The sequence below is a fragment of the Merops nubicus genome, unplaced genomic scaffold (genome assembly GCF_000691845.1).
Source record: "Merops nubicus isolate BGI_N331 unplaced genomic scaffold, ASM69184v1 scaffold11638, whole genome shotgun sequence".
Classification (NCBI taxonomy): domain Eukaryota; kingdom Metazoa; phylum Chordata; class Aves; order Coraciiformes; family Meropidae; genus Merops; species Merops nubicus.
Window position 1 is genome coordinate 32,488 of NW_008625154.1, and position 27,836 is coordinate 60,323.

At 37.8% G+C, this 27,836-nt stretch overlaps 1 protein-coding gene across 1 annotated transcript in view; it reads right to left on the reverse strand.

Moving 5' to 3' along the window:
* Positions 1-2,591: 2,591 nt before the first annotated feature.
* LOC103778017 (F-box/LRR-repeat protein 13-like) overlaps positions 2,592-27,836 on the reverse strand; it is a gene marked incomplete at its 5' end in the record, with an annotated part of 30,154 nt that continues 4,909 nt past the window's right edge. The window contains 6 exon segments of the mRNA XM_008945585.1: positions 2,592-2,651; positions 2,653-2,752; positions 10,753-10,916; positions 13,788-13,922; positions 19,598-19,681; positions 27,408-27,534. Of these exon segments, the coding sequence (XP_008943833.1) occupies positions 2,592-2,651; positions 2,653-2,752; positions 10,753-10,916; positions 13,788-13,922; positions 19,598-19,681; positions 27,408-27,534 (670 nt within the window).

Consider the following 27,836-nt stretch of genomic DNA (forward strand, 5'->3'; position numbering starts at 1 on the left):
AGCCACTGCTTTACTTCTAGTGCCTTTTTAGGAACAATATCATACATATTCAGAACGTGTAGCATTTGACCCACTTACCACATCAGCTTAAAAGCTGGTAAATTTCAAACAAAAGTTTGGAGTCATCATAAAAATAAAAAGCATTTTCAACATCATGTATTTGAAAATGTGGAAATTCACTTCTAAAATGACATGCTGTACAACTTTAGATTTTTTAATTCTATGTCTCAGTACTGTGGGAGTTCTGGTTTATGCAAAATGTGGAGAATTTTCTTCGACCAAATTATTTGTATCATGGGTAGGATAAAACCACTTTCAGAACTGTAGTCTTTATTTGGTCTTCTCATTTGGTGTTTAACCCCTAAGCAGTTTCTACCTAGTCAGTGGCAGAATGTATGTGTAAAACTTCTTCCATGAAATGACAGAACTTGCTCTGTGTCATCCAGAACCACTTGTTTGTGGGTAGAAGCGAAACCTCCGTCTGTCTGCCACTGTTCATCTGCAAAGAAAAGCTTTTGAAACGCACACTTAGAAGTGCAATGGATCTGGCTGATTTCAAGAGGAACGCTCCACCAACTGGACTTTCTTGTTGAGTCTACAATGAACATTCCCCTAAAGTAAAAGCTGCCAAATGGTGGAAGTATTGGCCTAACAGAGGAGAACTGTAATTTGTTTGTTTGCTGCATTTCCAGTGACTTACTGTCAGCCTTGCGTGACGGGACTGTAAACCCTTGGAGCGAGGGGAGGGAAACGTGTTTGTCCTGCTCCAGGGCATACATCATTCTTGTGGAGGAGTTTGTGTGACCCTCCTACAAACACAGCAAAGGAAACGGAACATTTAAACGCCTTTCCGTACACATATATAGCACCTTATAAAAGAAGTACTGAAATTTGTGTTTTAAAACTGAAATGTAAGGATTCCTGCCAAGAGAGTGGATGGAGAGTAGCAAAAGAGTTCAGAGTATCAGCTCAGGTTTTAAGTTGTGTATACACGCTTTAGGTTGTAATGGTACATTTTGAAATGAACTTCTCCTTTGCCACAGGATTCCCTAAGAGGTATATTGCCCCTGGCTAACGGGCTTCAGTAGTCAAGGGCAGCATGTTTACTACAATTCAGAATGATTAAGAACTCCATGTTCTGTTTGCAGTTTTGTGTACTGTTTCTTTGGATGAGGTGGGCACTGATGTGTATGGCAAATAATATGTATTTTTAATATAAACACTAATATATAAAACATTACTAATATATTACTAGAAGCATTACAACATACAAAACTAATAAATGTGTAATGGGTTTAGGTTGCCTGATTTTTTTTTTTTTAATTAATGATCTCTGTGCAATGCTGTGAAGTAAAAGATGCACTTCTGAGTTCACACTGCATTGAAAATGGTGTAGTAGGTATTTCACAAAGGAGTCCATTTAATGGTTCCATTATTCACCTGGAATACAAAGCCCGTCAACCTCTGATTTAAGGTTATGCTTTTCAGGACTGCTGCATAAGCAATTTAAAGGAAAACATAGTAAGAAAATACTTTATTTCTTCCATGTTCTAAAGAAAGCAAGCTAAGGCATTGATATTCTAAAACTAGCTGGACTGAAACATTAGGATTGTTAGTGACTTGCTTAAAGAAGTTTAAATAAGCCATCCAAAAAATTCTGCTGCTGCCAAAGGAACTCTATATTCTTTCCAAGCTAATAAATGTTGAAACCAGCTTGAACTTTAACATAAAGGTCAAGAGCAAGCTCAAGAAAGGCAAATCTTTTGGAGTTTCCCCAAAGGCATCTGAGCAGTGCCTTGTTCTGCTATAATGAGGTGAAACTTTTCCTCTGGACAAGGAAAGATTAGTGGGTTATCAGTAATTAGGATTTGAATGGCAAATTCTGTGTGTGCTTTTATTTTTGGCCATTTGATGAGAAGACATGTTCTTGTAACTGGAGAGAATTTATCCTTTAACACTCTTCTCATCTATACCCCTTTTTATCTGATTCTCCTGACTCCATCGGCTGCCAGCCAGCCCACATGATGTGTAATCATCAGCTCGGGTGGAGGGTGAACTCAGCCTGAGAGGCCATTCAGAGTTGGGCCTCCGGGTGCACGAATGACTGTTGAGAAGTAGAGAACTGTGCTTAGATGCAGGTGTATGGTTGTGTCTTCAGGGATGGCAGTCACTCCCTACTCACTGTTCTGCACTGTACTCAAGAACACTCATCATGGCTGATGAGCACCAGCCATGTCAACTCTGAAGTTCTGTGGAAGACAGTGTTTATGTCCTGGAGAGGACCTTTGTGGCAAACAAGAACCCCAAACACAAGCAGATTGATTTACTGGTTACCCTGCATGGCACTACAAAAGCTTCCTAGCATTGAAAGATGCAGGCAGCTTGAGTCAGCAGCTGAAAGTTGGCCGTGTTGCTCCCGTGGGCTGGCTTGCTTGAAGGCCTCCACCCTCCTGCGAGGAAGATTCACAATGCTCCCTTCATCCTTCAACAAACAGCCTTTTATTAAAGTACGATTAGGTTTAAGAAAAATAGTGTTCTTTTTATGCTGTACTGAAAAACTCTTGAACTGCAGATGATGTTGTGCAACTGCTTCATCTTTTGTTTTGAAGAATTTGTTTATTCAGGCTCTGGTGTGTTTTTTTTGGTGAAGGTGAGTATGTTACCATCTCGATCATATCCAAGCCAGGAAGGTGGGTCAGCATCAGTATGTTCTGGTTTCACCAGCTTGGCTGCATATTTCAAGACAGCTTGTCTGCAAGAGTTAAAAAAAAAAATAAAACAAAACACAACACACGAAAGTTAAAACCAAAAGCATTTGCAGATGCTATTTCTACAAAGAACACTAAACACTAACTTTATAAGGTATTGTGGAAATTAAAAGAAGAAGATAATTGATTAGGCCATAGAGTCAAAGAATAAATAAGGTTGGAAGGGGCTTCTAGGGATCATTTATCCCCGTCTTGGTCTAAATGGATCCAACCAGGGCAGGTGGGTCATGGCTTTGCCAGCTGAGTCCTGAGTATCTCTAGGGACAAAGACTGCACACCCTCTCTTCAAGTGTTTGACCAGCCTCCTGATTAAAAAATAGTTTCCTTCTGTGTAATCAGAACTTTACACATGCCACTTGGCCTGTCAGCACACCTTTGAGAGCAGTCTGGCCATGTCTTCTCTTCTGTGTCCTCTGATCAGAATTAGAGCCAGCAATGAGCCATTTGCCCCCCGCCTGAGCCTTCTCTTGTGACCGAGCACAGTCTCTTGGCTTCCCTTTACATGTCATGTGCTCCAGCCCATTGCTGGTCTTGGTGGCCCTCATCTGCACTTGCTCTAGAACAGCAGTGTCTGTCTTGACTGGGGAGCCTAAAATACAGATCTTGGGACAGAGTAGGTGATGCATTGGAGTAATAGTAATATGTCTTGAAGAAAACACCAAACATGATGAATACACCAGTTACATCCAAAGATACCACACAGTCTCCAGAGTGGCTTGGGTTGGTTTTATAATAGCTATAGAGGAAGGCTATAGTAACCGTGCAGGTCCCTAGCACTGCTTTTTATTTTGAATTCTCTCTGTGGCATCTACGAGTATTTTTACCCTTTCCTGGTTCACCTTCTGCTTTCTTTTTGTCTAACCTCTCCACTCGTAGTTACCTTCTGTCACCCATCTCTTTTAAGGCATATTGTTTCTGAAACAATTGGATATGCAATGGGCAGTGTTCCATAGCCTTGCCGTTACCTGCACTGGCCCCAAGGCTCTGTTTTGCAGCTTTTATGATGGATGAACCAGAAGAGAATTGTTTATAATGTCCAAACCCGTGCATGAACCCTCTGATCTTCCTCAGCATTGAGTGGCCACTGCCCCTTTGTGGCATTAGAAAACAAAACCCATGAACTAGAGCAAAATGACACAGAAGTAGAAGAAAATCAGGCCTGCTGAGTGAGACACCTAGAAAGAAGTTGAAGAGCAAGGTTCCCCTCTCCCTCCTTTCAAGGCAGTATCAGTCCAGCTACTTTCATTGCCTTCCTGAGCTGAAGAAACTCAACCCCTCACTTTCAGACGTTTGGACGTTTCTTTCCATGGCTCCTGGGGCTTGGCTGCCGGCCTGCTCCTGTCTGGGCAGAGCACCCACCCCCCGGCTCCCCCATCGCTGGCTCCCGTGCCCCATGGAGCCCCCTGGGCTGGGCGAGCCCCGGTGCTCGCTGGGGGAGGGCCAGCCCTCTACACCTCCCATCCTCTGCAGGAGATTCAGCCTTTCTGCTCATGGCCAGCTGCCTGAGCTCTGTAACAGCGTGCGATAAATGGCACCCAGTCAGTAACAGAAAAAGGTCCGAATTCAAGGGTTCCGTTACCTGCCAGCAAAGCTGCTACAGGTTTGGTTTTCTTCTCTCCCCAGAGTGCAGACGCTGACAGTGGTTCCGGAGGAGGGGGACACACAGAGCTGTGACACTGTCACCCCCACAGGTGGCAGGGTAGCGGGGCCAGAGCGCAGAGGGCCCAGGCGGGAGCTGCTCCTCTGCAGCCGCCGTGGGGTGGATTTTTAATCCAGCACAGACACACTGTATGAACCACATGAACACAAGGCTGGATCTGTTTTTGTACTAGGGAAGCCTGTGCACTGAGGAATGTGTGCACCATTTATATGAGCTATAAGCTCTAAGCTATAAAATAAAAGTCAACTTATCCAAGTCCAAATTCCTGTTTTTCATGGAAACTGCAATGTATGGTGGCTGTCTGAAGCATGTATAAGGGGAGCTGTTACTATTTTTTGGAAACTTACTCTATACCATGCCTGGAGCTACAGTTGATTAGTTTGCCAGAAACAGCCGTTCATTAATCATCAACACATGGCAATATAAATTGTTTATTTAAAATATACTGTACTATGATAGAGCCTGCTTATTTATTTATAGTCTGTCTTAAATGAGCACACTGATGCATAATGTATTTCAGCAAATAATTACAATTATCTTTGGCAAAGCAAATAACTCTTGGTGTGGCAGACAGACTTACTGGCCCAAACACACGGCTCGAGCAGCACTGGAGTGTATAACTGAATCCCTATCCAAAGATTCAATCCCTTTCACTAGGAGGGGCTAGCTAGGAAGTACAGCTCTGCACCATGGTCTGAATCCTGAGCCATTCCTAAATTCAGAAACGTTTGACTGGGTCCATCATAAGAAAAAGCGGAGGTTTTGAAAAAGACTTTTTGAGGTGAGATTACAAAAGCCAATCAAAAGGAGAAAGTAATGGAAAATAAAAAATATGGAAGAACTGTTTGAAGTCCAAATGCAGGAGAAGTTTAATCTGAAGAAGCACATGGAGGCAGGCAGCTCATGGGAGAAGCAGAAAGCATCCTGCAGGGATGCTCCAGGTTACAAGAAGTGATAAGACTACATAAAACCTGGAGTACTCTGAGGTTCATATCAGCTGCAGGAGTTGTATCATTATATGGCATCCAGTTCAAGTGCACACAATGGCTGAAGCATGGCACTCCAGGAGCCTCCATGTCACTGCTGAAGAGCTACTTGGAGTCAGTGAGAAGACAGTAGCATGGGATTTTTGTTGCTTCTTCAAGAGAAAACTTAAAAGCAATTATTCTTAGTCGTTTACCAAATCATGTGTAGGCTATCCTCATGTCTAGTTTCATGTGTTGGACTCCCAGATCCTTCCTTCCTTGAGACCTGACTATTTGGATAATACCTAAGAAATTCTGCTTCTTCCAGAAAACTGAGCTCTTGTAATCTATTATTTCATAACCAACAGCAACACTCAGAAAACACAATGAAAGAAAACAAAACAAAAATCAGTTCTCCAGATATCAGATGTATTGTAGCTATTAAGACCCAATGTAAATTCTGTCTAAAAGCCAAAAACTGTTAATTTTGCTCTCAGTGGACAGGTTTTGGTGGAACCAAACTGTTAGAGATGTGATGCAGTTTGGTTAGAGCAGAAGGCTGGCTGGCGAGGGCTTCACAAGGCAACGGCAGATTTCCTTCCCCAAAATGCACCAAGAGAGGTTCACAGAGAGCCACACTTTTCTCAGCACTGCAGCTGACTAAGTAGCATTTGTGTTTTGAAGTTTAAGGTGAGTATTTTACAGGGAAGAGAAGGGTTTCTCTAAAGATCCTGGTGTGTTACTTCTTGTAGGGTTGGTCCACATGGATCACAACTGATACAGCCTTGTCCTTAGAGAAGCCATGTTTTAAAGAACAGTTGGCCAGACTTCTTTTCCTCTGGTAGAAGAAATCACTGCACCAATATTGTATATTCCCACAGGTAGATTGTCCATGATTCTTTATGGCATTTACAAACAAGATTAATTGAAAGGTCATTAGCCTTCAGATACAGAAATATGCAGCAAGATATCAGGCCATAGACCTATTTTTATTTCTAACATTTAACAAACCTGGAACCAGGCTAGTATGTTGGCAAATACTTCTTGAATGCTACCTGATACTGGAAAAAAAATGGAATTTATATGCTTGTAACTGTTTCCTATGAAGCTGCATTCATTAGGGACTGAAAATTGAAGAACTTTGTGGCCCCATATGTTTTCTATTTTAATCTAATGAAACAGTAAAAATAAAACTTGGAAAAAGAACCTGACACAATACGAGAGATATGTCTCAGTATCTGCAAGGCATGGGCTATTAAGAGATGTCTGCTAGTGCTTAATAATAAATAATGGGGAATTCCTTTGACAAAATGAAGTACACACTATTTATAGATTTTGTAGGGCAACTTTAAACCAAAACCATATTTCTCCTATTGTTTATTTAGAACCTAAGGCACTAGCATGTTTATTTCTCTAGTTTAATTGGATTTTTACATAGATGTCTTCTTCCATCTCCTTAAACTGGGAACAAAGTACCTCTGAAATGTAGGCTTCACACCTGCAGACTGTAAATCACACCCGAAACCAGCCTTTTCTTCTACACTCTGTGAAAAATCTAAGAACCTGGATAAGTTTTCAAGAGAACAAGGCCCTATTGTTCATTTCTCTGACAATCTGTTGCTTATTATTCATTACTAAAAACATACAGCTTGTGAATGAAATATATAATTTTATAAAAAAAAAAATCATGATATACTAGTGACAGTACTGTCATTGCTTTTGTTGTCATTGAAAAGCTACTGCAAGACGACTCACTGTAGAATCACTGCCATATTTTACTGTGCTTTTGATGTAGTTATTGGCAGAAGATAATTTTTTTGTCATCTTTGCAATAGTGTCCTTAAACTACAATTAAAAAAATATTTTTCTGAAGTGTGGCACATACAGGATGTAGAATATATCTGAATCTATCTGTGGACTCCCTTTTATTTTCTGAATGCCATTCCATCTAATGACAGTTTCAGAGTCTGATTGAAAAGCTCCTCTGACCTTGATGTGGTCAGTCTCCTTGCAGCCGGCAGCCTCTAGGGAGGCTCATCACCCGCAACGGAAAGAATAAGCAAAAAATCTTCAGTGCTGAATTATTCTACATGATCAATCCACCTGATAGTTTTTGTCCCAAACTCAAATGGCATGGGGTAGATGTTTCCTGTCATTAAACACATGGTGCAGAGGGCTAGAGACTGAAGCTGGCAAAGGAAACCACCAACCACTGTCATGTGCCAGAAAATCAGGCTCAAGAAAGTAAAATCAGCAAAATTTGCCTAGTTCTAAAAATCACAAAAAGGGCAAACAACACTGGGTGGAGATGTCCAACTCATGGTTGCTTTTCTGTTTTGCAAAGATCTGTGACTCTCGAGGGCTTTCTTTACAGTAAAAAGAACCGGTTGGGAAATTCCTTGTCTGAGTCAGAGGAGTTTACTTGGGACGTTTGGAGAACCCAGAGCATATGGGACTCTGAGGCAGAGGCATCATCCTGGATCACCCTGCAAAGGCTACACTAACGCACATGGTTTTCTAACAAGTTGTGTCAGCTCTTTCTTTTGCCATGGCTCACCCAACATTAATTTGAACTTATACAAATTTCTGTTCCTACTACATCTCGCTTCTGCAGGAAGATATACAAGCAACCAGAGCCTGAAAGTGAGGACACACTGTCTAAACAGAGATAGGAAATCACATAAAAAGTAAGTCAACAACACTAATCCTGGGGTAAAATAGAATCACTTGAGGCTTAATATGAGGAAAACTGTAAATCAGAAAGTTATAAGATTAAATGTATTTTAAATATCTTTTTTTAGAATGAACAGTGTAGTTAATATATAATAATTTTTTCAGTTACCACTTTTGCATACCAATCCCTCAAAGCACTCTCTGTATCTAAGTATTTAATTAGAAGTAGAGGTTTTAAGAAGGAATTTCTGAGAGGACATTAAAAACTTGAGTCAGAGAGAAGTAAATAAAAGCAATGACAGCAGAATTGTTTGTGGTAAGACAGAGGGAAATAAAGCAAGCAGGGTTTGGAAAGCATGAAGCACACTGGAAATATCTTTTAAGTTATTAAGCATCTGCATTGGCCTTGTGGTCTCTAAAGTGACTATTAAATCCTGGGATGATTTAGCAGGGAGTGCACTATCTACAGTGGTCCTGTTAGAGAGGGGATTAAAGCTCTCCTGGTATGGATACTCTCTATATAGTGACACATATTTCTTACTCTCAAAAAGTTTGATTAAGTTATATACTCAGATAAATCGACCACGCTTATAGTATATATCTTTTCCAGCTTCAGTCCCTTTGGCATGTCTGGTCATTGTGCAGTTCTAGGTGTCCGGTGCCTGATCTTGATGCTCTTTAACCCCCATGGAAGGGTGACAGACATTGAAGCTGCATCTTTGAGACTCACAGCTGAAAACTCAGCTCTAAACTCAGCTCTCCCAGTTTTCAGAAATGGTAAGAAGGAAGACCCTGATAACTACAGACCTGTCAGCCTCACTTCAGTGACTGGTAAAATTATGAAGACGGTTATTCTGAGAGTTATTGAAAAACACCTGAGAGACAATGCAGTCACTGGTCATAGCCAGAACGGGTTCACGAGGGAACAGTCCTGTTTAACCAACTTCATTTCCTCTTATGACAAGGTCACCCACCTAGGTGACCAAGGGAAACCAGCAGAGGTGGTAGTCTGGGATATTAGCAAAGCTTTTGACACTGTCTCTCACAGTATCTTTCTGGATAAACTGTCCAGCACACAGCCAGACAATCTGTAATAAGTTGGGTGAGCAATTGGCTGACAGGTTGGGCTCACAAAGTTATAGTAAATGGGGTTACATCAGGCTGGCAACCAGTCACCAGAGGGGTTCCCCAGGGCTCAGTTTTATGGCCAGTGCTTTTTAATGTTTTTATAAGTCATCTGGATGCAGGAATCACATGTACATTAAGTAAGTATGCCAATGATACTGAATTAGGAGCAGCTGTGGACTAGAAGGATAGACTAGAGAGCTGGGCAATCAACGACTGTATTAAATATAGGAAGAGCGAGTGCTGGATTCTCCACCTGCTCCTAAAGAACAGCCACAGAGAAAGAGATCTGGGGGGCTGGGTTGGTGGCAAGTTGAATAGGAGTCAACAGTGTGTCCTGGCAGCAAAAGGAGAGCCACATCCTCGAGTGCATCAAGCACAGCACAGCACTGCCAGTTGAGGGAGGTGATGGTCTCACTCTGCACTGCCCTGGTGCAGCCCCACCTCAAGTACTGTGTGCAGTTTTGGGCACCTCAATATAAGAATGACATCAAATTATCGCAGTGTGTCCAGAGGAAGATGGTGAAAAGGCTCTAAGGCAAGACATACAAGGAGCAGCTGAGATCACTTGGTTTGTTCAGCTTGGAGAAGAGAAGGCTGAGGGGTGACCTCGTTGCAGTCTACAACCTCCTCGAGGGGGGATCTCCTCTCTCTAGTGACCAGTGATAGGACACAAGGAAAACAAATGAAGCTGCATCAGGGGAAGTTCAGACTGGACGTTAGGAAAAAGTTTTGCACTGAGAGGGTGGTTGGTCACTGGAACGGGCTCCCCAAAGAAGTAGTGATGGCACCACGCCTGTCAGAGTTCAAGGAGTGTCTGGATGATGCTCTTAGTCATATGGTTTAGTTTCAGTTAGTCCTGCGAGGATCAGGGAGTTGGACTTGATGATCCTTATGGGTCCCTTCCAACTTGAGAAGGACCTATGAATTCTATGATTCTAAACCTGACCAGAACTGTCTGGCTTTTAAATATCATGGGGAATCAGGAGACTGGGTCCATTTACAGCAGTGAGGAAGCTGGTCGATTTTGTGGTAGATGACCTGTTTTTTCCAATTGTAGATACATAACAAGTATGCTTCACTTGCACATCATGAAACTATGCTCATGTTACCTTGAGACATTTGCTGTAAGCATGCTGTATTTTGAGCACAGGCCTACATCTACTTCTGCCATATCCTGACATTCAGCCATTAGGAAACAGGCTCTCACAAACCCACAGAATGAGCCCAAGCACATAGTGCAATGGCTGAGAATATTAGGCCCAGTCTGGTTTTTTCCCTCATGTCCCCACGTGCCCTTGAGTTGATACCCTGTGTCTGCAGAAACTTCCTTAAGAGGACACTGTCTGCCATAAAGATAGATGAAGAGCCTATGTCCCTTTGCTTCCAGTTGAGACTAGAATATGTAGATACTGAAACCAGGCCACAAGAATCCTAAGGCAGCAATGTGGACATCCCCTAGACAAAGGAGCAAGACAGCTCAAGCCAGATACCTAACATGGCAGCATGATGCCAAAGAAGAAAAAAACTTATGAATTAAGATTAGGAAATAGCCACTTACTTGGTAACATTTCTGCAATACAGCATCTTGAGAATCTGCAGTTGCTTACAACCTTTCCAAAGACATTTCAGTGCTTTGTCAGTAAGATGAATGCAACCTGAGACATCCAAGAAGTGAAGATAATGGCAGGCTGCAGCCAGGTATTGGATACAGGTATCAGTCATCTGTAAATGAAGCAATAAGACACGTAGAAGTTAGAAGATTATTGAAGAGTTGAAATCAAAAAAAAAGAGCACCATTTTAGTGTCCAATCTGTGGTAAAAATATGTTTTGAAATACTTTGTGGAAGTAAAGTTTCTGGTACAGCAGAATTCTGAATCTCTGCAAGAGGTTCTGCAGGAACTGACATTTAAGTATGGGGAGCATTCTGGGTATTAGTTAACTATGATTCCAGTACAGTCTGAAGTATTGTGGGATTTTTTTCTCCTAATCAGAATTTTTTAACTTTTCCACTCTCACAATGCTGCATGTAGCACATAAAAGCCTGTAGCCTTACCTGCTATTGCATTCTTCTCACTGAACTATTAGACTGCACTTATACGTGAGTTACGTCAGTTTTGTATCTCAGTTCTCTATCACAAATGAGTGTCTCACACCAAGATCCTTTTAATGTACAGTTGTTTTATTTCAGCTCTATGGCAGACCTGCTTAGTTTCACCTCAGAATTCCATTTTTCTAAACTGATGTTCATGGCCATTGAAGCTGGAATTTGCCTTTGAGAAAACATGAGACATAGAGTCTTCAAGGTGCATGAACAGTCATACAGGCTATTTAATTGCTCCCCTGATCTCAACAGGAACAGTCCATAATACATTATGCACATTCATACTTTAGTTACTTTGTTCAGTCAGGACCAAAAATCAAGAGGGAATTGTACCAAAGACCTTTTAAGGATCATTGATTAAAATCAGTGGAGTGGGGTTCTGGAAAGAGAGATGAGGGTTTCAGTTGCACTAAACAGCCAGTCATCTCATGAGAATCTAAAAGGGAAAAGGAGCCGATATAAAGCTGCGACCTTGGGTTGTGGAACAGCAAAATTAGCATACTATCTTGTGCCACAGTCCTCCTGGACTATAATAATTCTGTGCTTTTCTAGATCTTTTAATAGATTAATAGATTAATAAATATTCAATATTCCTATTGAAATAAAAAGTTGTTGACTCTGAGGTAATTGGCATCAAATGCATTTACAAGAAATCTACATTCATCATCCACTCAATCCTATTCCCCTTAGAGGACTGAATTACAGAATTCATTGTCCATCGAACTGTGCCTTCACAACTTTGCTATTTAAATAGCTGATTAATTTAAACAGAAATTTCTTTTCAATTCTTGATTTATTTTTTCATGTGTAGGATATGTTTCCCACAGCAACTTCATTTTTTTCCTATGAAATAAGAAATACTCTTGAGTCAGGTTCACTCCTTGAGTAAGACTCAAAACCGCAGTGCTGAATATTTTATAGTATCAGCATTTTCAAAATTATTTGTACTTGTCCTAGCTATACAAAAACGTGACAAGGGAGCTCACTGCACTGTCACTGAAGCTGGTGGAGTTTGTTCAAAGACAATTTGTCCCAGTAGATATGATTAAAGTGATTAAGCTCTTCTAATTTTAGAGTAACCTGCATACCACATGCCAAAACATTCTTAATGAACATGTATTTCTATATTAATTTTTTCCATGTTCTCTTGCTAAGATTTTTTTTTAAAGCATTTTTTTATATACAATAAAGCTGATGATGCAGGCCATGACTGACTGTCAGATCTATTAACATGTATTTGCTGGAATAGGTTCATTCTTACTTTAATCTCCTGACCATTTTTAAAGTCTCTGAGTGGAAAATATTTCCTTACGTAGCAGCTGGATCCCCTCAATTTACACTAGAGATTGCCAAAGGATTTGAAAGACCCATTAGTTTTAACATCTGCAGGTGTACCCATCTCATTTTATGGAGTTGCGAGCCAGAGTCAAGTGAAAAAAAAAGACTTGTCAATTTATGTGTAGGTTTATTTGGAAGAGTCTTGCTGTTCTTTTCTGAAAATAGTAGGGTGCTGGAAGTTAACAGATTGGCTTTATAACTGTTTAAAGAAAAGATACCATCTGGGAACAAAGCGTTGAAGGGGATTACTGGGTCACTGAGTCTACTTCTTGTTCCCTTTTGCAGGAACTACAAAATCTGACCCAGTTCATTCCCTTACCATGACCCATCTTAACATTCCTTAATACTTTATTCCTATCCCCTTTCCATGGATGCTGTTCTACAATTCACTCCTCTGATAATCAGAAACTCTTCCAATTTCCAGCCTAAATATATTTACTGCCATTGTACAGTAAAGGTTTTCTAACTGAGGCTTTGTAGGAACACTGCTCTCCACTGACTATAAAAAACAGCTTAATGAAGACTCCCTTCAATAGATATAAAGTTATTCAAATATCTCATAAATTTCATTTTCCAAAGGATTTAGTTTCGTAGGCTTAGAATCCTCAAGATAATTAAGCATGAATTTATTTCTCTGAGTACACCAGCTTTTAGGCACTACTGCTATTTTCAAAGTAGCCACTGCCCTGCCATGTAAAGCCATGGGTACAAAGTTATCATGCCTCAGTTTATGCTTTGCCTGGGTTCAAAAAATCAAACATGAAAATGCCAGGAGTTATTAAAACAAAACCACCACCCTTTAGAAGCACCCAAAACACCACAAGCTGAGAGAACATTTGAAGGAAGCACTACGAAAAGCCCTTCTCACTTCACCACTCCCTAGGTGTCAACCCATAGAGAGACAAACTTTTACCTGATACAGCACAGACACCTTTATGTTCTAACTACAGCCATTAGAAGAACGCCAAACACTCTCAAGAGCCAAGTCTCAGAACTTAAAACCTGGAAAGTCAGCTCTGATTTCTAAAACAGTTGAGTACATCGTAGAGTTTTGACCAGACACTGATGCCAGCAGGTCAAATTTCTGAATTAAATACTGGGTACTTCTTTGCAACAGCAATCCCAGAACGATGGTCCCATTTCTTACACGCACCTTTGGGCAAGCCGCAATGTTGACAGACGTCAGCCTGTGGCAGTGAAATGCCATCGATCTCACAGCTTCATCTGTCAGCTGAGGGCAGTAAGAGACATGGCAGAGCTGCAGGTTTTTTGTGCCCCTGCAGAACTCCTGAAAGAGCAACAAACAAACCAGTCATTCTTAGGTGACGTGCCTACTCTGTTTTTCTCCATTTACGGTGTTATTAGTTCTTTGACCCACTTCAGGCACTTCAGATTTTGAGGTACCCTTTAGAAGTAGTGAAGTAATTCAGCTGTTGGCTGCGAATGTCACTAGAAAAAGAAGACATACACTTAGTGGCTATTTCCCATTTTTTATATATCATACTATGTGTTCATTAGACTAACATCCATACAAGTTCCATTGAATGTATTAAAATATGTTGAATTTGTATTCTTTAAATTGACCTAAAGGTTTGTGCTTAAAGGACCAGCCCCAGATTCATTCATTCTTGTACTTTTGGCAAACACACATTTTTAAAAGATTTTATTTATTTTTTTAAGATAAACAAACAACTGTATCTGTATAGATTACATTATTGTCTTGGAAAGGAATGGGTAAGAATCTCAGGACTGCCACTCAGGAGTTCTGGGTTCAGATTTGCTCTGCAGAGTTCAGGCCAGTTGGCTGTGACAGAAGTGCCATGTAAGTCCTGCTGCAATACCTGTTGACTACAATTTCTAACCTCGTTTTTAGAGTGAATAAGCACCTGCAGATCCTGCTGACATCAATTCCAGCACCTCTGTAACTCAGATATTAGCTTTTTTGTATGTCCTGTAAAATAGATCATTTTGGAAAACAATGGACCAAACTGTTCACTGACGTTTCCCAGCTTATAAAATGGAGTGGGGATAACTTCACACATTAGGAAACTGCAAGAGCTGTTTACAGAACATTTTGGTGACTTGCAGATGGTAAGTGATACATTTGTGTATAGTAGTAGTATTATTATTACTATGACTACTATTGAAATATTCCAACTTCTAGATGTTTTTAAATTTTTTACGTTAATACCTTTTCTGTGTTCTCTTCTACAAGGCTGACTGAAAAGACCAAAGGGACAATTTGACTCAATGTGTTCATGTATTTTTCATCTTTCATTTCATACTTACACCTCTGACAGGTGATCATACGAACAAATTTTTTTTGCAAACTGCATGTTAAAGTGTGTATTTTAAATAGCATCAGAGAATCTCACATAAAAATTTGCTTCTCATGAAACATAGGGAGTTCTAACTTTGGCATACTATGTACATTTATTGCTTGTAATGAAACTCCTATGAAAGAACACATAGATTCATAAAATGATTTTTCTCCTTTGCACTCTGAAACTTTGTTTGCCTTTTGCAGACCTGAAAATATTTACTTCTAGGCCTACAAAGAAAAGAAAAAAGTAGACCATAATTTGTGTTTGTGGAAATCTTCTCTTGAAGAGCCTGCAGATTTGTTAAATCAAGAACCAAATGACCTAAAATTGTGTTTCTTCATCTAATGGTGCCATGATGTGACCGTTGCAGAACATTTTGTAGCTCAAGCAAAGCTTAGCTTCAGTGAGAATCTCGCCTCTTCTGTGACGTCCAGCCTAGAGCCATGGTGAGATGCCTTAAATTTGTCACTGAGCTGATCTTCCAGGTCTGCTAACCTTGGCCTAAGGCCAGAGTAATCTGTCGTTTACTGGAATGGAAATTCTACCTCTACAGGGAAAAGAAGGAAATACTTAGGTGGTAGATTGAATAAAAAACACTGGTTGCACGTATTTCTCATGCACAAGTTACAAATTATCATTCTGAAAAAAAATCTGTAGTAATCAGACTATTGCCTTTAATACAGCTATTTTTTCCTTACAGAAAACAGGAAATGGGACTCTAACATATGATTCAGCACTGGAAAATGTTGCCTTTCTTATGACCAAAATTACATGGCTTTGAGATATTTTCATAAATCTTACCTACAGAAATGCAAAGAAACGTAAGTCTGAAATTTGTTTCACAGACCATAATTTTAGAACTTCTTGTCTGTATTCTCACTCTAGCTTCATTTTCCTATCTATCAGTAGCTGTAGCAAGTCAGTGCTTCTTGGGGTTTGGCTTCTTATTTTATTTCACAAAAATATTAGAGTGTCAATGTTTTAACTTAGGACTGGTTACAGTGGACAATTCAGAATTTGTATTAATTGGCTTCTGTACCTTTCCTGTTTCAATCTTAGCTCGACGGGCTGCTTATACCTAAAATACAGAAACATTCTAAGCCCAGTCACCGCATGGTTTTCATGCATATGTAAGAGAAACTGCATTCCCTTCAGAATTAGGCTGTGATATGATGACTTAATCACTACATTCTCAGATAGGGTATGTAGCACAATCTGAACCCAAGATTTCAATGCCTGTGAGATATGTTTATCTTGTTTTTACTGGCATAGTTTGTCTACATACATATTTAAAATATCCTTCAATGTTAGGTTCCAAATTTGCTCTTAAGTCTACTCCTACATTATTTTGCAAATAGCACTAAAATTACATTTGCAATCAAAAGGAATGGAGTTTTGTTTGCTATTTTCATCTCTGTATCCCTGGTTCTATGCCTATAAAGAAAACAACAGAAGAGCATGTGAAGATAAGTAATGTTTGCAAAACACTTAGACACCACAAAGAATCACATACCATATGAAGGAAATAACATAATTTTCTGACTTATTTACATACTTTTAATTCCATGTAAATAAGGCCTGAGGACACACAAAAGCATCGATGAAAATATAAAATATTAAATTGCTGCTCATTAAATGAGCATCATCTGAGTTATGAATGAGCAAAGATCCTATTTACAAAATATGTGATCACATAAACATTGACATAATGTTATAATGCCTGGGAAGAAGCAAATTAATTAACACTGTACGGTCAACATTATTTCTGTTTATATTATTTTTGGTTGAATTAGTTATTTTGCAGCTTTCCAGCAATTTGCCATAACAGTGTGAGTAAAGCCCTCCTAATATGTATTTTCTTTACACATAATTTAAATATTCTTTATATAATCAAAGGATAACCAAGTCATGCAATATACAATGAGGTTACTCTCTATAGATTTTCCATAAACTCATACCCTCAGATTCAATTTACAAAAAAGGAATTGCCATTTTCTTTCAAGTTATTGCAGATCTCTTCTTTCTGCTGCCCTCCCTAGATCCATGACAACGTGGCTTCTGTAATTCCTACATGTACTCCTGCTCATGCTTTCTTCCTCAGAAAGTTCAAACTTATACAGCAGACAAGGAAAGCATAAACACTTAACTTACTCTATATAGTGAGACAACTCAAATAGCTTCTTAGCCATAACCATAGTACAAGACAGAACTGAACATTCTCCTTTGGAAGCAGCAACACTGGTGCTGCATGACTCTCCATGAGGTACACAAGATGTACACACTTGGTCATTGGTTTGGTTTAAAACATGGAACTTTACACAGAGCATTCACGAAAGGCAAGTCAGAATTATTCCTAAAGAAGCAAATCCTAATGTCCTGACGTGTATATTGGGTAATAAGATTCAGTCCAGATGCATCCCTTGTGGTACAGCAACAACTGACTCATTCTTACAATATATGGCTATAAAATGATGGCTGTTGGAGGTTCATAATGGAAAAAATGTAGAAACTGAAGACTGGGATTACCCGATGGCTTTGCCTGTACCTGCAGCCTTGTGATCTGCAACTGTTTATGGGCATGAAATTGATACCATTCAAAAATACGACTTAAGCATTTCTGTTACATATGGTTAGGAAAAATTTTCAGTTACAGAAATAAAAAAGTGCTCTTTATTTGGATGTAAATCCTCTCTCCTTTGAACAAGATGGATGGTTCTTTTTTTCTACGGCAAGTTACCAACTGATGTTCATTTCTTAGAATGTTCTGAAACACGAAGCAGTGAATCTATGCAATCATACTGAATTTGTCAAATCTCCATAAGGACTTAGGTAAACTTCAAGCAACCTGTAATAAGGAATTTCACAGTTTAACTGTACATTTTGTCAACAGTCATCTCCTTTTCTTCATTCTGAGTTTTTAAACCAGGTTCCTTTCATGCCCACTGGATGGGGGTGGAAGTAAACAGCAGATGTTGACCCCTGTCCACCCTTTTCATGCCACTTGTGGTTGAACAGATCTCAGTCGTATTCACTCAGACATTTCCTTTCCAGACTGCAGGTTCCTTGCTTAGTTATCTGTTCCTTTTATGGAGATTGTACCATACTTCTGATCATCCCTATTACCCTCTCTGAATCTTTTCCAGTTCCCAGTGTAATGCTTTACCCTTAAAAAGAATTACGATAACACCAAAAAACTGACTTTACCAAAACAAAGCAATGAGTACTAATGAATTCCAATTTACTATGTAGTTACTGCTGATACTTACGATGATAGTGTCAGTCTAATAAATGTTTGGGTGACAAATTTCATTGTTGGTATTCATTAAAAAAAGCAATAATCAGTAAATCAGAAATATTACAGAATCTATAAGCACTGTAAAATGAAATTAAAATACTGTATTAGCATCTGTATGATAATTGTTGATTATTCAAAAAAGAAAGTACTTTGTCACTGTGTAACTTTATAACATATCATCAGTGCAAATAACTGCCTTTGTGGCAACTTCAGTTTGTAGGTTGTCTTTCTGCAAATTCATTTCCTGTCTGATTACTTTATCAATATTACTGAGCCTGGGAAATTTCTAAATTCACAGGCTGTGTATGAGATCAGAACACTAAACAATACATGTTTTAAGCTGATCTTTTTATTTTAAGAACTATTTCTAGCTTTACATTGCCCAGATGCAATATTTACATTTCAAAATCACTGCATATAATAATAACTTCAGAAAGAAAAACAATGGAAGAGGTTTAGTCAGATTCAATAGCTGTCATGCTGTGAGCATGATGAGATCTTTAGAATAAGAAGTCAGTATTTCAAAATTATGGCTTAAAAAACACATAGGGCATTTTCTAGTAGATTAATTTTATTATTAGATATTAATAAATTAGAAGTTTGATGTTTTCATAGAACATTTTTAAAGGTTTTATTCAAATAAGGACACAGTGGAATCTGTGATATTTTTCCCATAAAACAGCTAAGACGTATTCCATCTGGCAAAGATGCACATGCATCTCTTATGGAAATAATTTTTTTTTTAATCATAGTAATCATATCACTTATGCTGATAAGAAATACACTTTCAGAAGTATATTGAGACATATTCTTGTGTCACGAAGAGATAATGATGTGCAGCAATATATCAGCAGCACATGAGGAACCAAGTGTAACAGACAAAAAGAAATGAAACTATTCCATTGAGCTAGACATACTAAGCCATCTAAATACAGCATTCAGCAAATGGCTGAATAAAGAAGCAGAAAGACCTGAAAGCCCACATGAGTGACGAGGAAAGTGTATTTTAGATAGAAATAGTGAAGCATTTTTAGACCAAGAAAGAAATAATAGGACCAGCAATTTAGATTGCAATTTGCACAGTATAATTCAGTAGATATGAAGACTCTTGTGGAGTAAATTTCAGAGTTAAGCAAAATTCAAGATGTCATGAATTTCATGGAAGGAATGAAAAAAAAATTGAAAGAAATTAAAGGGGAGAATAATATGTAAGAGTGATTGTGTAGAACATTGTAATGAAGAATGAATGACGATGTACAGAGTAAAATAACATCGATTTTGGAGGTCAATTTGAGGAAATAGAAACACTTCCAGGAAACACCAAGAAAAGAAGTGAATTTTTACCTGAATCCCAGTATCACTGATGGTTTTGCATTCTGATATATAAAGTTCCTTTATTTTTCCATGGTGACCAAGAGCTCCCAAGCCCTAACAAATTCCAAAAACAAAAAAAAATTTTTTTAAATCCATACATGCAATTATATGTAATTATATTTAATATTATAAGACTGTCAATAATATCCAATGTTTGTCTATTAAAGCTTCTAAGAATTACAGCACATTTTAAGACATTCTTTTCAGCAGAATACATATAGTTTGTCCTTCAAGTATGTACACAGGTTAAGAATTCTTTGCAGAAATAATGCAATTGAGAAACCAAAAAAAATTATATTTTCCTCCCTGTTCAGAAAAAAAACCTGAAGAAAAGCAGTGTGGTGCAAAATACTTCCACAGGACATAGACCAGGACTCTCATAAAACAAATTACATTTACAGATCTCCTCCAGAATCTGTGTTTGAAAGAATTTTTCACTTTTTTTTTTTTCTTTTTTGCTGGAAGAACAAAAAACTATTTGCTAAGACTGAATAATATCTTAAAGTTGCTGCCTTTATGATTTGCTTAGTAGGAAGGGCTTCATGGCTACAGTACAAGACAACAATTGAAATAGTGCAGTCACACTCACAGATGTACAAATCACCCTCATACTCAGGACAAAAGGGAGGTGAAAATATTGGTAAAATCCTATTTAAAGAGTGCAAATATATCTGAAAATGCTTTGTGATTTTTACTCTTTATAAGGAGGAACAGGACTATGTTCTGATCCTAAACTTTCCAATCTGAGGGAGAATTAAATGTTGATTTTGTAAAATGTATTTTGATAGTAGCAGCAGAGTCTCTCTGTGCTTCATATCAATAAAGTAAACATCACTGAGAAACAAAGTTATCACTTTATTCCATATGGTTAATAAATTATCTACAATTAGACAGTGATCAGGATTGCACAGAGAGGAAATATCATCTTGAAAAAATAAGCACATGTAAATAGTGTCTGGAATCCAGATGTGGACACTGTAATGATAATGCTGGAAGAGTGCGGCTGGAGTTCAAATTTTGCAAATTCCTGAAACCTCACAGGCTGAATAAAAACAAAAAATGGAACAATGAAAAAGATTTCTAACCCTGCCTACTTATAAAAACAGAGAAATTTGCATTTCTCTCAGCAGATGCAGTTTTGTGGTGACCGTTACTTTCAACAGCTTCATGAAAATCTACAGATTTCAAATTTTTGTTGACCAGAGCACTCTCATTCAAGACAAAGACCCAATTATATACTTAAACCCCAAATGGGTTTATGTCAGGACTTGAATTCCTTACAGCAGAGACTGACAGTGATAGGTGTGACCTTATGGACATAATTTCTTCTTGCATTTTTCTTTATTTAAAAGTGACACCACTTTAATGTACTTGATAATGGAATACGAAAGAATATTATACAGATATTTTTTGCCACTTGACGAGTGATGCTGCTATGACTTCAAAGTTAATTTATTATCATTTTATATGACTAGCGTGACATTGAAACAGAGAACAATTTTTTTTTTTTTTCAGTTAAAGTCAAGGTCTTCTTTGAGGCATTTCATTAATAATTCCAGATTTGAGAAGGAAAAGGGTGAAGATATCAAAGACAAAAAATATCAATGACAAAAATATCATTTATAAAAAATGTCTACTACATAGAAAAGCTGTGAAACTTTTACGTTTCCAAACCGAACCTCTTTAACAAGCTCTACACAGGAAGTCTAATCTATATGGTATTTTTAATTATTATTTTTAGATATAACATATGAAAAAAGGAGCCAATTATCACTAGTTTTATCAGACTTCCTTATTTATTGAGTGGTATTCCTTGATAAAGAACATCAGGGATCCAGGATACTGACCTCTTTCTAGAGACTTCTACACTAAGCCTCCTGACATTTTTGAAAGACATAATCAGAGCTATCACATGATCATTGGAACTCCTGGAAACAGATGCTGGCAAAACAAATACTGTGCAGCATAAAGACTAGGATCACCCACTCTGTGTGTTTCCAAAAACATATTTCCCCTTTAAATCACCTCATGTTTGTTGGGCCAATCTTCTGTTGCCATGGAGAAGGGGAAGACTTTGTCTTGCTCATCCTGTCTAGCATGTATATTAACATTTCCATGTAGAAAACAACTTTAAAAGAAATTTCTTATTCATTTACAAGTTTTTTTTCAAGCAATTCTTACATTTTTGTTCTGTTTTATATATTTATTATGTAAGGCCTACAAACATTCGCAGAACATCATTTATTATTATTTCACCATGGTTTTTGTAGATGAGAAATGAGTATCTGCAGTACCAGTTGGTGAGGGCCTTCACTTGCTTGAGACAAAAGTCATCTGAGGCTATGGCATACCAAAGTTCAAGTCTTTATTATTTATATTTGCAAGCTGCAAGTCTCTGCAGACTGCAACGAATGTACCATCCCTTGCTAACAATAACCATGTGCTATGCTATTTTCAACATCTTCTGAGATGTCTGTTCACATATCTCTTTGTAACCTTAAAGGTCAGCATCTGTAATGTATCTTTATATTCCAGAGATATACAGATGTTACTTCCTGTTCATACCCCAAACCAAACAGATTGACTTCCAAGTGACTCCCATCTTGGGAGACAACTCTGAAGAGCTATCTCCCACCTTCCACGTCTAAGCCATTTAATATTAAATTTGACTCAGCCTATCCTCTTAAAATGCTCAGGTTTCTGCATAGATGAGCCATAGTCAGGCACCAGTTTCATGGATTAAACACTAGAAGAATGTGAGCCCTATCACACAGTATTATTGTGCTAATAACAATATATACAAGGCAGAACAGAGTTCATATTCATGAAAAAATGTGTAAGTTCTTAAGCAAGGGTAGCTATACTGTTTCCAGCACCTGAGCTAATATAAAGGTTGGTCAGACCTGTTTATAGGAACTGTAGAGACATTTTTTCTATCACAGTGGAGAAATCCCTGTCTGACTTTGTGTAAAATGCATGCCATAAAATTTAATTTCTGTACCTAACACCGTTTGCGGTTAGATCAGATCATAACTTATGCAATGTGGTTGCCAATATTTCTTGACACTAAGTCCAGATGACAAGGCTTCCATTATAACAAAATGTCCTCTAAAAATATTGAGCCAGATTTTCAACATTGGTAAGTACCTTTAATTCCTACTGATCTGCATTGGGACTCAAGGTGTTAGCACAGCTGGCATCGATTCTAATGACTCTCCCTGTTAGTATTTCCTATCTCTATGCAGAATCAGGTTGCTAAGTCTCCAGCTCAAATTTTCTCTTTCTCTACTCTCTCAAGTAAACTATACTGCTAACATCTGAATTTGAGGCCCGCTTTAATGTATTTTAACATTTCCTTTTCCCTGCCTTGGGAATGCATGTGATTTGTTATATCCCTTCCTTTGGAAATCAAATACAACTAATTCATTTGCAGTCTGTTACTGGTTATATCTATTAGATCTCACAATATTTTTTCCTTAACCTTTACAATGCTCTCTCTCAGCCCTACTCACTTAATTTTCTAATAGACCAAAATGTGGAGCCAGGCTATGGTTTTTATTCACCATAGATTCAGAATCCCAGTAAGAGTGCAAAGAAATTACTCTAGATAACTGTGGAAAGCCAAAATTCCACTTTTGGAGCTTTTTTCCTCTCCTATTTAGAAACTGATTATTAAAATATTGGTAAATATTTGTGTTGCAGCCTGGCCTTCAGGACCAGCCAGGATCTGATGATCATCAGGCACAAACACATGAGAAAAGAAAGCTGAGCTGTTAGCCATATAACCACTGCTCCAAAGTTCCCAATGATAACACAAATATCCTCAACTTTAAAGAGTAGCATGCATTGCATGCATAGCATGCAAAACATCTGTGACTTATTAGCTGACTTGATGTCACAGATAATTTTTGAGGAGGAGTTTCAGCTAGAAGAATGGAGCCTTAGATTAATATGAGAGAGAATTCCATACACGACAATCATTGCAGAAGAAAATGCAAAAGCAAAGAATATTTCTCTGTACACTTCCTATTTCCTTTTTATCTTTGATTTCAGGAGTGCATCAGGGTTCTTCCTGTTTTTAAAGTATTTCACCCATTTTTTATGTTTTAGGCTATTTTTTTCTCTCTTATTATCACACTGCATATAATTCACCACTGATATTAAGCTTTCCTGAATCAGGGCATCTACTGTTTTTGTTGCTGGAGGCTCTAGAGTCAACTCCATCTTGCTAGCCTCAGGAGTCAACTAAGTTTCTTCAACAAATCCTTATATATTCTTTCCTATACTTTTTCTGTTTAAATCCTGCTTGACTTAAGACACTTGCTTAAAATGTCCTGACAATTCCATACTTAATTTTCTTTTTCATGTCCCAGGAAAATGGGTGATCCAGGCCATGTGCATCAGCAACTTGTACAGGAGTGAGGAAAGCTGGGCAGCTGCACACTTTCAGACTCTCAGACATGGAGCAAAGCTGTCAAAGCTGCACCATATAGACATCAGAAGAAGTTCAAGACATTTTAAGAAAAATATGGAGAGAATGAGAATAAAGTTTATAATTAAAACTGCTTTTCTAACTCATGGAAGCATTTCCACCGAGACCGTTTTATAAAAAAGACAAATAGGTTTTGGTTCTAAATGCTAATGTTTCCAGCTCCATAATAAAAGCTTAAATACTTTTCATATATTGTAAATACCTTTATATATCTAAACTGACTTGCAATATTATTTATGCATTCATGGATATGTTCACCATAGTCTCAACTTAAAACACTATTGTCCCTATTCCAGGAAGTTTAGAAGAGTAAAACATGAGGGAAAACAATGAGGGCTGAGAGATTAGCTAGCTGGAAAAAAAAGGAAGTTTTCTCAAAAGAATTTGAAGGGTTTTTTCCAAAGAATTCGGCATCTTTGCTCTGTCAGTGAAGATTTTTTTTTTTTTTAAAGAAATTCTGTTTCTAAATTGCAAATCTTTTCATTTCTAAATCTCTTTTAAGGTTGTTCATAAGTCTAAGAAACCAATTTCTAGTACTTCAAGAATGACAAAACCAGAACAAATGTCCTTCCCACTATTAAAAAAAGTTGCAACTGAGTGGATAAATTAATATTTAAAACGTAATTGTGGTATGAAGTTTTAATTTAATGTTTGTTTTCTCTAATTAGAAAAGTACAGCAATTTCTTCAGTATGCCATCAGTTTCTCTTATGCATAAAGCTGACATCCTCTTCATTGGATAATATTTGGTTTTGTTAATGAAACATCATAGAATCACTGATTGGAAAAGATCTTTAAGATCACCAATTCCAGCCATTAACCCTGCTCTACTAACTCCACCTCTAAGCCCCATCCCCAAGCACCACATCTACATGGCTTTTAAACACCTCCAGGGATGGTGACTCAACCAGCTCCCTGGGCAGCCTGTTCCAGTGCCTGACATCCTGTTCAGGCAAAAAGTTCTTCCTAATGTCCAGTCTGAAAAGGTCTTTGACTTATTTAGCAAGACACTTAAGCAAATGTACAACTTAAACATGTGATTAATTAATTGCCTTATTGTAGCTTGTTTTTACAAGTTTTCCTAGCCCTTTTCTCTCTATGTAAAATTCATAACTTCCCACACAATACCAAAATCTGAATATATGCAATAATTATTTTTATTCAATTTCCAGTCTTTCTGTTGAGAAGCAAACTCAGGACAAGGATAATAAACTTCTCTACATTTGAGAGACTTTTAATGTATTTCTTATTAGCACTAAATTTTTTAATCACTGAGTCTACAGTGTACTGTAGTTTTGGTTTGGTTTTTTTTTTTTATTAACAAGACCTCTTGTCAGGGACAATTCTAAGAGTCTAGTAAGAGTTTTCTTCCAAATGGAATGAATGCCCTGAATGAAAGACAGATCACAATAATCACTTATCACTCTTATATATCATTCATCAGAGCAACTACAGAAGAGGAAACCACCAGCAGTGCAGAAAACCCTTCAATTTTAATTGTCAGTCATACTTGAGAAACAAATCCTAAGAAAATCTGACTTTACTGTACCCTTTCTTCCATAACCTTCCCTTAAGTATATGTCATACTTGCAGTAAATTCTGTTCTGCTTTGATGGGCAGAATGATTCTGCCGCCATTTGAAAAACCAGAAAGGAAAACTCTCTTTCACAGAGCAAATCTATGTTGTACATGCTACATTTTTCACAAAAGCAACAGAGAACTACTGCACAGACTGCAAAGCACATGAGCCTTACAAATTTTCTTTATCAGCACAGTGTAATGGTGTCGATCACCACACATAGAACTCTGTCCCTCTGCTATAATTTTAAAGCAATACTTACAAAGTCAGAACTGAAAGACTAATACAACTTCCTCTACATGCTAATAAAATGCATAGCATAAAGTCAAAGCATACAGACAGTAGCTTGTTACAAAGCAGACTGCTGGATTGCCAAATTGTTGTTGATCAAACAACAGTTTAAGACTGGAGAACGTATGTACGATGCCTGTGTGAATGTTGTATACCGAAACACAGCAAACAGCAAAAACTGCAACATTTCTGTAGCTAGTCCTAGCAATCAGGTCACAAATTACAAAAATGATAAATGGTCAGTTTCCAGGTTAATTTATCTGTCTGGTGGGAGAGAGAAAACTGAAAGCCTTAGAAATGCAGTGTAAGCAAAAGAGTTTGGCTTATTGCCCAGGTCATGGGTTGTGCTATGTGAAAACTAGAGTAAGAAGCAACACAGCATTTTGAAAGACTCGCTGGGGCAGGCAAGGAGAAAGAAAACATCTATGTTGAAACATTGTGGTATGGTAATTCAAGGCAGCATACACTTCATTCAGATATAATTTTATCATCTTTCAAACAATCACATTTAAATGAAGTCTTCTTGGATTCCTAACTCTCTTTATTTAGCTTAGTAGTTGTTTGGTTTTTTGTTTTGTTTTGTTTTTTTTTCAGGCCTTTATAAGACATACAGGCATTATAATGACTTTTTTCACTTTTTAACTACTTTTGCACAACTCTGTGCTAGAGCCAAATAGTCAGGTTCTTGCTCAGATTCATGTTTGAATTGTGACTGACTGAGTAGGTCATATTTGTAGGTTTTCTTCACAAGATTTCTCTGCTCTGTGACAAGAGTTTGTCCCAAAACTGAAAGAAACAGCAGAACTGGCTCTGAATACTGCACACAAGGCAGGACCTGCCAAGAACATCTAATGTGGAGGCCTATGATGTTTAACCTGGCTCTCACACTTGCTGTTTTGCTTTCCAGAGTCTTAGCAACTTGACACATGAAGATACCTTGTTAGTAATTCTTTCACTAGCAATTATTTTCTAGACCACAGTGCAGAGCAGTGCCTGTGCCAGAGCTAACATTCAGCGTTTTTCACCATAAAATCTAGTTGATGAAACACAACTTTTACAAACACAAAAAATTTTAAATATCCCATTTTTTCCGAGTCATGCTGGAGCAAAAATTTTTGTTTAAGAGACATTTTTTTTTTCAGATCCATTTCACAGCAGCCAAGCTTTCTCTTTTTAACAGTTTCTGTTGCTCTCTTTCAAATGTGAGAATTGCCCAACACTTTCATTGAGTACTGCTTATACGTGGGCTAATATTGTATTATCTAAATTTCTAAAATATGTTTTCATGCAACTCCACTGCTTCCTAGCCATGCAGGTTTTTTAAATTGATAGATTTTTACTACATTTTTTTCAGAAAGCCCAGATAAATAGTAAACACATTCTTCATTCCTATAGATAGATATATATATATATTTATACCGTATCTGAGATGCTGGTTCCAGAGAGATCAATGGATATTAACGATGATATATTTCTCAAAGCTTCAATTCCAGCATCAGTCACATTTTCACAGTGATGCAGATTTAGGTAGGTCAATTCATGACATCTAAATTAGATTTAAAAACAAAGCAACCAACCAAACAGAAATATCATCTTTCCACTTTAGTTACAGAAATGAAGTATAACATGTACATTCTTGTAATAAACCTTGCAAAGGTTTGTTGTTGTTTTTTTTTTTTTTTTAAGGGGACTAATGAAAATAAGCATTCTAGACCCAGGGAATTATACTAGATTTTTCACACCTAGCTTACATAGGCACTTTCAAAGATTATACTCACAATGCATAAGCATTGCAAATATTTCAAACCATGAACAGCAAAGAGATTAAATCAAAATATGGAATTCAAG